Source organism: Mytilus edulis, chromosome 3 (assembly GCF_963676685.1).
Source record: "Mytilus edulis chromosome 3, xbMytEdul2.2, whole genome shotgun sequence".
Taxonomy (NCBI): Eukaryota; Metazoa; Mollusca; class Bivalvia; order Mytilida; family Mytilidae; genus Mytilus; species Mytilus edulis.
In genome coordinates this window covers 80,045,423-80,056,293 of record NC_092346.1, presented here as the reverse complement: position 1 = coordinate 80,056,293, position 10,871 = coordinate 80,045,423, and the positions used below count along the sequence as shown (strand labels likewise).

At 32.8% G+C, this 10,871-nt stretch overlaps 1 protein-coding gene and 1 long non-coding RNA gene across 2 annotated transcripts; both read left to right on the top strand.

The window, feature by feature from the left end:
* The first annotated feature begins 314 nt into the window (after positions 1-314).
* Positions 315-10,338, top strand: LOC139517574 (uncharacterized). The gene is made up of 4 exons (XM_071308792.1): positions 315-491; positions 6,523-6,659; positions 7,577-7,765; positions 9,569-10,338. Exons 1-4 carry the CDS (start codon positions 328-330, stop codon positions 10,321-10,323), a joined length of 1,245 nt encoding a protein of 414 aa, XP_071164893.1. The 5' UTR covers positions 315-327; the 3' UTR covers positions 10,324-10,338.
* LOC139514956 (uncharacterized) lies at positions 1,428-4,732 on the top strand. The gene is made up of 2 exons (XR_011662768.1): positions 1,428-1,596; positions 4,277-4,732. It is a non-coding gene; the product is annotated as an uncharacterized lncRNA (long non-coding RNA).
* Positions 10,339-10,871: the final 533 nt, after the last annotated feature.

Sequence of the window (10,871 nt, the reverse complement as noted above, 5' to 3'; positions counted from 1 at the left end):
CCTCATAGCTGACTGGAAGGATGCTTCATATAGTTAACTCAGATGCAAACTGAGCTTCCATTTGCTGTGATATTTGAAATCTTATTAAAACATGAAATGTAGTCAGTGAAAGTTCCTACTAAAAGCAGTCACATTCTAATCTTACATGCATATATGCATTGAACAATTAAAGTTCAGATTTCTAAACGAAATAGCCACTGTCATTATAAATAAAAGAATACTTGTAGACTTTAGTAACTCTTACATTTGTAAATGGGAATTAAAATGAGCACCGGGTTTGTACTTCCGATATAAAAGGCCGAGTATGTCATGTGCCGAGTTTGTATTATGAAATATTCTACTTGGAAGATGGCTTGTTCTTATCACGAAGTTGCATTGCAGTTTCTATTGAAAACAGATGACAGCGTTCCCTCTAGGACATTTTCCAATGTCAACATAAAAGAATGCAATGCCAAGGGAAAGTGTAGTTTTCCAAACGCATTTGTCAACTTAATGCGTTCTCAACTAAAATTTCAAATTCTCATGTACAGTTTTTTTCATACATTCCGTGAAATAACTAGGAAATAGCATCTGTCAATGAAAAGATGCTAATTTTGAATAATTTGTCGAAGTATTTCTCAATTTTTTAATTGCTTTCATATTTTGTATAAGGTAGCATCTTTTTATAGTACATATGCTGTCTGTTTGATTTTATATGCTTCCAGCATTAATATTTGATGTAGATGCTGTTGTTAAAATAATAATGTACTGGAGCATCTTACTTTTACTAGGATGCTAGTTTTGCATATATTTTTTTTTAAATATTTTTTTATTTTTTGGGGATGCTGGATTTCCTATATATATTGAAATGCTGGCATTCAGTCATATTGGGATGCTGGCATCCCGTTTTATTAAGATGGTGGCATCCAGTCATATTGGGATGCTGGCATCCCGTTTTATTGAGATGCTGGCATCTCGTTTTATTGGGATGCTGGCATCCCGTTATATTGAGATGCTGGCATCCCGAAAAAGCTGGATGCTGGCATCCAAAACTGTAGGAGTGCAGACATCGCAAAATATCCGATTGCAGTAATCCTACAAGTTCTGTTTGATATACTGTTGGCCGAATTTCTATAGATGTACTCCATTGCATAATTTTGTGTAATGCAAAAAATAAAACAACAAAAATCCGTTTGTTGTTTTCCTCCCCACACTTAATCTAATGACGTCAGGGATATTATGACGTAAGAGGTGTTTTACCATCATGCGTAGAGATTCATGCAGAGACAGTAAACATGATAAGAAATCAAATCTCAAAAATCACTTATACCGATGTAAATATTTTTTGAAAAGTAATAAAAACAGGTAACCCTTTTAATATTCTCTTATTTGTTAGTTTTTCTTTTGTTTAATACTGAAAGCGCTTGCACTATTTTTCTACGCTTATTGCGGCAAATCCCACCCGCATGACGTCATGTAAAAAGAATGTTTAAAATCGGCGAAGTGGACATGGTTGCAAGGGGAAGGACGAAAAACACTTCTTTGGCCAGTATGCCGCAATTTATTATCATTTTGATATAACAGAAACATATACGCAATAGAACGCTACTCATACAGGTAAGACAAAGAAGATTTGCTTATATTTTACATGCACTTCGCAGTCCGAGATTTCTCAGATTTAGCCATTCATAAGGAATATTCTACTCAACTCGACAACTGTATATCTTTTCATATATATATTATCAGAATTCGAATTTTTCTAAAGGAGACGATTTGACTTGTGCCCGTCCGAGATTACTCTGATGTCCTACGCTCATGGGCCTAGCTTGTCTTGCAAAACAGCTGTTTGAAGTCCGAGCAATCTCGGACGCATTTCAGTGACTTGATACTCCAGCCGGATAATATAATTCTGATTATTTCCAGAGGGAAAATTACAGGCTTAAATGGTTAGGCAACGATGATTAATGTCAGTCGCCAGATTCTCCCATGTTGTCGGGGAGGCCGATGCACTTCGATCCGTTTGTGGTAGCCAATGTTGATTCCAGAACTTTCTATAAATGGGATTTGGAGGGGGGGCACTGACTGTCATAACAAAGGGACCCGCTAAAGTCATCTTTTAGTGTTTACCTCAGTCTGTATAATAAACCAATTTTCTTCACACGAAAATGGAGGGGGGCTGGATCCGCCTATGGTAGCGATGAGCCTCCAAGACAGACATACTTTAATATGACTATGAGAGTTTTTACCATGTTTTTTTTTACATCGAGTCTATGAGAGAGAAATTATGACTGTAACAGTGCTTTATTATAGTGCCAAATTACCAAAAAACTTGAAGGAAGACTATTTCTATATTAGGGTAGGTATGGAAATAGGAAATACACATATATTTTTTTTATTTTGCATTATGGAAATATGTACTTTTTCATGAAGTTATGAATAGTTTTGACAAAAATATTATCGACATAAACCCCACCGAGACGATTAACCACCATCAATATGGCCATGGCCAGTAAAAATATTTGGTCCGCAAAATTAATTTGTTTACCCCTAGACAACCTATAAGAAAACCATTAAAATGCATCACTGGTAAGAGTCCTTTGAGTTCAAGAAAAATAAAGTATGAAAAACTTTATTTCAGATTGATTTTCGGTCTAGAAAATTGAATGTGTTTGCCTTTTTTTTGCAAGGGTCTAAAACCAGTTAACTTGTGCCCGTCCGAGATTACTCTGAGTCTTGACTTCCTACGCTCATGGGCCTAGCTTGTCTTGCAAAACAGCCGTTTGGAGTCCGAGTAATATTTGAGTAATGGTATGATTGCTAATGAGACAACTCTCCACCGGACTGAGACCAAATAATATAGCACTAATATGACTAAGCAGTTTACAATTAAATGTCGGCATATGGCCTCCAACAATGAACAAAACTCATACTGCATAGTCATATATGAATCAGATTGAATGTAAAATTTGAAATACTATGTTTTAAAAGAAAGAAACACTTATCATACATAACAGATTTACCAATTTCAAAATAAATTTACTCTAATATATATACATTTTGTACTTAGCTTACTGGCAGGAATTAATAATAATAGGTTACATGTATAGTTTTATGGGTCAAGCTAGTCTTACAAATATGCCTCGGAGTCATCTTTTCATAAATGATTTTAAGCTGATATTTTCGTGATTTATTTCTTTTTTTTAAACGAAGCTCGGTGGAAGCTTGATAATAAAAGCAATGCATATATATAGCAAAGGAGTCGGTTCAGTAAGACCCCTTTTTGGCCCCAAAATATAGCAATTTTACAAAATTGTCAAAATGTATACTTTTAGTTATTTATTGGACAGTAGAATGCTTCTGCTACATAAATATGGGCTGTTTTTGACAAAATGATGTACATTTATTGAGTACTAGCACCATTAAGTCATGCTAAATTACTGAAATCATCACAATTCTAGCATTTTGGTTAAATTTTAGACGGTTTCCGTGTAAAACGAAAGTGGCCGCATTCGTGTTCATCCAAAATATTTAAATGTAAGTTGTATTTGATGATAATACATAACATATATAAAGGTTGAGGATGAACACGGATGCGGCCACTTTCATTTTTGACAAAAACCATCTTAAAAGTGACATTTTTCAGGATATTTGGTAGATTTTCCATATTTGAGCTTGAATCGGAGCGTTTTTAATGACTAAATTAGTTAAAATCTTTCACTTAAATTAATTGAATCAAATTAAATAGACACTTCAGTGTTTAGAAAGTGGTCAAAATCTTTCGTCAGATGAACCTGAAATATGGGGCCAAAGTTGGTCCTTACCGGACCTACTCCTTTGCAAAATAAATGAAAAGAAAATACGAAAATTAAGGAAAATGTAAATATCGCTACAAGAGTTTGTGTTCCAGGACTAGGCTAAAATAAAAAAACAACACACAAATTCAAAAAAGGTGTTAACCGAATACACCCTTAGATGGGAATTAAATTTCACGAAAGTCGCTAAATACATGTAGGATGTATTTCTAAAAAAAACACTTTTCTCCCTTTCATAATGTACAGTATAGACCTGGATGTTGTTCCATAAAAAATCAATTGAACTAGTGGTTCATATGTCAAATGTATGTGTTTTGAATAGTAAACAACAGGCATATATTGGTGTGGAAAACTTAATTTAAAAGAAGTTTAAATGAAGGTTTTCTTCGAATAATAATGCGTTTTTTCGTTCCCTTGTGGTGTAATGTTACAACGAAAATTTATTGTTGATAATATTTCATATAATTATTTATTTCTCTTTTCAGCATTTGTAAAGAAGTGGCTTCACCTTTCTGGTTACTATTCATGTGTTGTGTATTAATGTATCGCAACACTTTATAGTTATTGGACAGGTTAAACTCAGACGACGAATCATCCAAACAGCACCAGATCTTTTGATTCCAGCTGATTTCAGATCACTAGCAATACATGATAATAGAAAGTTTGAAAGTTCCAGTTCGTGTAACTGATTTGATTAAATGATTAACAAATATTGAAATTTTAAAATACAGAAAAAAGATACAAGTTTAATAATGATTGTAATAAAGAAAATGTAAGTTTTGTTAATAAAATGAAAGGCTCAAGTACTAGAAGATCCTGACATGATGTACTGACTCATTGGAAGATGTATACAGCAAGTCCAGAGATACTGACAATATCCAGTACGTACAGATCATAGACACTGTGCACTAGTATCAATAATAGATTATTTTTAAATATTGCATTGTGGTACACGTTTTATTGTATACAGGCAATTGCGGGAAACAAATCTCCTTAATTTATACATTGGATGCCAATGGGGTTTCTCATAGACACAAAACAAAATTATTATGCAGGTTTAAATATAACGCACCTCATATTTAGCATTTTAATAAAGGTACAGTCACCAATCCGTTTTGTAGAGTGTTTGTCCTGGATGACTTAGTTCATCAGAAATTCCCAAGGTTGATGGTCATTGGGCAAATTCATTTGATTGATAAAATGCCATACAAGATGAGCAGCATTTTTTTTTTATTTTGTCCAGTTGATTTCTGAAAGCCTTGGAAACTGCTAAACTTGATATGATTTCAGCTGGCAATTGCATTAAGCTTTTTAAAAAAAAAAATCTATGAACATTCGAAACATGAGCATATCAGATTTGAAAATTATAGTCCTGATGTCATCATATATAAATGTATTGTCTCGAGACCACAATAGTCAATAACATGTATACCTCATGTCTTACATAATGGTAATCAAATTCAGAAAAATAACATTAAAATTGGCTAATTATTGGAAACTTACCGGTAGTACATTGACATAGTTTTATAAATATCAAATTGTTGACATCAGCATTCACATGGTCAACTAGCACTTTACAATTCAGATTCAGTTTGTTGGTCAAGTATACATTTCACACTCTGACCTATGATGTCACATTCTCAATATGCATTAAACTGGCCACTGGACATGAACAAAGACTTAAAATATAATCTTCCCGGCATTCATCAGTAGCTTTTTTTTATGTTTTAATACTTGATTGTTTTCATATGCATTCAACACACATCAAAACCTTAGGAAATGTACTGTGTGATATATTGGTGGATTAATACTAAAATCCAATTGATTAGAAAGCAGCATTTAAATTCGTGTCATAATGAAAAATGGTACATGTCTGCAAGTTTGTGATGCCAGAATCCCTATATTTTGGGAAGCCAGCCTCCGGATATTTTGGTATGTCAGCATCCAGATATATTGAGATGCCAGCATCCCGATATTTTGGGATGCCCGCATCCAGATATTTTGGGATGCCAGGATCCAGATATATTGGGATGCCAGAATCCGAATATTTTGGGATGCCAGCATCCAGATATTTTGGGATGCCAGCATCCAAAAGTATTGGGATGCCAGCATCCGGATATTTTGGGATGCCAGCATCCAGATATATTGGGATGCCAGCATCCGGATATTTTGGGATGCCAGCATCCAGATATGTTGGGATGTCAGTTTCTGGATATGTTGGGATGCCAGAATCTATAAATAATTGGAAGCCAGCATCCAAACGTTGAAGTATTCAATATGAAATTAAAAGTATTACATCAGCATCTATCAAAGGTGAAGATGCAATTTTAATCGTTTTCTTCATTATCCGCAGACACTTTTTTGAAATATGCTATGTACAGAAATAAGAAGTGCTTTTTATACAAAACAATTTCACAACTACAAAAGTTGTTAATATAATCGAGAGAGCATCCATAATCTTTAAGACCCAATAAAATTCATTATGTAGCATCTACTATTCATAGAAATAAATGAATCAGTATGATTTTTGGTAAAATGAGCATATGTTGATACTTAAACAAATGCAATATAGTAGAAATATTCTGAATATGGAACATGGCCGTAACATTTTCTCTGGACATTGAAAAATTTATTAGAATACAACATAATTTTACCTTAAAAATTCAAAAATTGTCAAAAATTCTCTTTAAGCATATGAGAATTACAAATTTTAGTTGAGAACACATTACTTTGATTCCGGATTTTCTGTTCCACTGTTTTTATTTTGGCAAGAATCCATTTGCAAGTTAATGGAAAGAAAAATAGTTAAGAAAGAAAATACTAAAGACGACAGCCTATTTGAGGATCTTATCAGTTTTCTTGAAGATGGTAACTATTTTGACACCGTAACTCGAGTTATTGGTTTTAGGTTTTGTTTGGAGGTTTGACTAAAAACCTAAAAACAAGCAACGGCCGTATTTTCACTTTTGAGCAGATTTGTTTTCTGCATTTTGTGTTGCAGAATACATGTACTAATTTTATTCTTTTTTGTGCAACTTTCAGTTCTTACCGTACCATGTTATTTATTCGTTTTCAAAACCCTCCTAAAAATGCAGTAATTACAAATTTTTGATTTTTAATTGTAACTGTTTTTACTGAATATGTTCACTTGGACCAATGATTTGTATACAAACCTCTTTCCAAACTTTGTTAATTTCTGCTAACATATTATGGCTAAATGTACAGAAAAGGAAAAAAGAAACATTTTAAATGATTAAAAACAGAATTTAACTAATTTAGTTTTAAAATTGGTTTATGCATTGCAGTTCCAAAAAATTATAATGGATAAATATTGATTTTCATTTGCTCAAGATTAACCGTTCTCCCGTTTATGAATCTGACAGGAGCAACTATTTTATATTTTCCAAAATATTTGTAATTAATGTTATCCACAATATTTTTACCTCAAGGTGTACGTGTTGGCATTTTTGTAGATCCTGTTGTACTTATCATTTAGATACAAGGCCAATCTTACAAAAAAAATATGTCAAAAGGTCTGTAGTTTTCTGAGGTTAAATGTCTGTTTATTTTTTTTTATTTTGAAGATCAATCCTTGCATTAGTTTCTGTATAATGGGAGGTAACTCTAGATTTTCCACCTCTTATAAAAACAAAATCTCTTAAAATATATGCTTATGTTTCATGTATAAGACATGCAGGTGCATCACTGTGATATTATGTGTTGTTAAGTTAAATTTTAAGTCTGTTATTTCATATAATCACTGTATTAAAAACTTTATATTACAGAGAATAACAGAAGACATCTTATGAAAGTCACTAGTGCAAGGTCAGAGTCTGACCTTCAGTCTATTTTGGCACATCATTTGTTTGCACCATTAGCGCCATCTTCCAAATATTTAGTGGATGAATCTAAGGCATACTCTGAACAATGCCCTGCTTGCAAGAAGAAATTAAACTTGGGTGACACTTCATTTGGTTAGTATATTTATTTGTGAGTCAAAAAGTTATCATATTCAACAGATTTTTACACAAATGCATGCATGGGTCATGGTTAGAATTATTAATAAAAAGGAGATTTAATATACATGATATACATCAAGGAGACATCAATCATATGACAAAAATTACATTAGCCTAGGACATCTAAAGGGCTATAAACAACAATAGACAATAACATTGAGAATGGAAATGGTTAATGTTTCAAAGAGACAACAATCTGACCTAAGAGCAGAAAACATATAATATGTCAACAGAATATGTCCCACTCTAAATCTTTCAGCATGAATAATAATAATAATGAGAATTAAAAACCAATTCCTCAGAGAACAATAATATTGAAGGTCATTCCTCCATGATAATAAGAATGAAATTTAAAAAAACAGTGTTGGAAAATGTCACTCCTGGTTCATGTAAATTGTTACTTCAAACTGATATAAAAGAAAAGAATTATAGGTAGATTTCTACAGGATTAGTCTGAAATAGACTACTTCTGGTTAGAATACAGTCATTTCCGGTTAACCTGATAAATGATAAAATGTCTACAACCAAATGTGGAAGACTTAACTGTTTTATAACTAAACAGCAAGAATATTTAGCAAAGGTCAAAATCTAGAATGTCAAATTGACCTTTGACCTTGACCTCATTTTCAAGGTCATAGGTCAGTGGTCTCAAATCAAAAGAACCCAGGTCAATCACTTGTATGGTTGTGAAGTTATTCTGACTTCAAAGACATAAGGGGAGAAAAACCCTAAAGGTGAAGTTGAGCCTTATTGTAAACAGTTATTTGGTAAACACATCATATCATTAACTGTTAGGTTTCTTTTGAATAAAGATAACAATCAAAATTTAAAAATTTGACCTTGACCTCAATTTCCTCCAAATGGACATCAAAAGACTTTCAGCCTCTACAACTTAAATGTATGAATTTATCTAACATATATATCACCTATATTAAATTTTCAAAGGGAAATAACTCTCATAAGATGTCATACGATCTCAGCAGTTAAACTTTACTAAACCATTCTGAAGAGTAGACGAACAATTTGGGGAAAATAGTTTGTTGAAATTTTTTACGGTTTCAGAGATATAAAGATAACAAGAAAAAGAGAACGCGGGGAGATAACTCCTATAAGAATAAGTGTTCGGTTACACAGGGTGAAATTTTTTGAAAAGTTTTGAAATCCCCATTACTGTACGACATCATTGGCCAAAAATCCTTTCAATATGTTGTAAAACAAAAAAGCATCTCAGACGACAGAAGAAAAACAAAAGGTCTTTCCATGAAAAGTGGAAAGATCTAATAAATATGACAAAAAACTATCTATAAATATCTGCCATTGAAACCCAATTCTTTAAATAATGAAAACATTAAAATGTACCATAAGACTACAAATTAGATAACAAATCATAGCATATAAAAAAAATGCTCACAGTTACTGAAAGCAATCTCAAATACTTAACCTGCAGATATATATTAAGTTGCCATCCTGTACTAAAAATGGTTGCTTCAACTTCATTAAAGATGTTCCTTGGAATCCCTTAATCATATAAAGTTAGAAATTTGTCCATCATAGATTCCTGTTGAGTGATACTGTACAGACTTGTCTGAGCCTCTAGCTAGAGATAGATGCTGCAATTTCAATGTTACTTAGAAATTTCCCTTTAAGACCATACCATTAAGTCAAACATGACAATTTGTGTGTTTACTTTAAAAAAAATTAAAAATGACTTTGATTAAGTGATTAATATAAGATCTATTATCTCTATTTCATTTTAAGGACATGCAGACTATTGGCACGGTCTCAGTGATATTCTTATTGGTAAAAGTACTGTGAAAGTCAGAAAGGATTTGGAGGATGCTGATGTCACAGAAGAAAGTAATAATGGAAGTATGGGTGAACCATCACATAAGTATAGGAGAAGAAATAATGGACAGAAGTATGGATCATCAAGAGATTCAGCAGAGTCAGATGAAGACTCAGATTGCAGTTCTTTATCAGTACATTTGAATGAACAATCAGATCATTTACCTCAAATCTTTTCTCAAACTATAACAAATGCATTTTTGGAATCTTCAAAATGCTCACAACTGTCAGATTTGTTTGTTCCATCATTTTTTGTAACACCAGATAGTGTTAGTATTCATATGTATAATTGTGAGAGAGATAGGTTATACACATCTGAAAATATGAACATTTGGTCTGGTGATAATTATAATATTGGAACAATAGTTTGTATTTGGTTAGCACTGCATTTTGAGAGATTTCAGAACAAAGTTCCTGAAGAAGAATTCACCATGAGAAATGTTCCAAAAGCAAATTTCAAGACAATTGTTGGAGATCTGCTGCCCATATTTGAGAAAAACTTGACAAAACCCTTGAAGAATTCAAAAGAAAGAAATTCAGCTGAAATTAACTTTGACATGAAATTTTTATTGATTGTATCGGAATATTCAAAACAAATGTCAGAAAAATTGCAAAGGATTCAAACTATGTATGAAAATAAGCTACAAGAGTCTGATGATTCTAAATAAATTATTTTATTGAGATGATGAAACCTGTTGATTTGATTTGTGATTTTTTTGTGTTTTAACGCCACTTTAGCACCACTTTTTGGCTATTTGGTGACAGCAAGTTTTTTTGATGGAGGAAGCCAGAGTGCCCAGAGAAAACCACAGACCTTCGATAGGAAAACTGACAATCCTAGTCAATTAAGATTGGAGTCCAGTGAACTGCACGAGTGGGGTTTGAACTCACAACTTCAGGATCGAATGGGTAGTGATTACAGTAGTAACTACTTACACCACTCTGCCACCGAGGCCCACTTTAAAATGTTGAAAGTTGCAACCTAAATATGACAAAATGCAGAATTGTTAATGTAAATATTTTGAATAGTTTCCTGCCCCCTCTGCTATGTCACCCCCATTCATTAGGCCTTAGCATCCACCATTACTCATGACCGAGTGTTGATGCCAGTATTTGAATTTCTACTATAAGGTGATTCTAACTTTTATTTTAAAAGAAAATGTAGAAAAAAAATCCTAGATTAATTCTGTGAAGGTTTTAATATAGTTTGAATTAT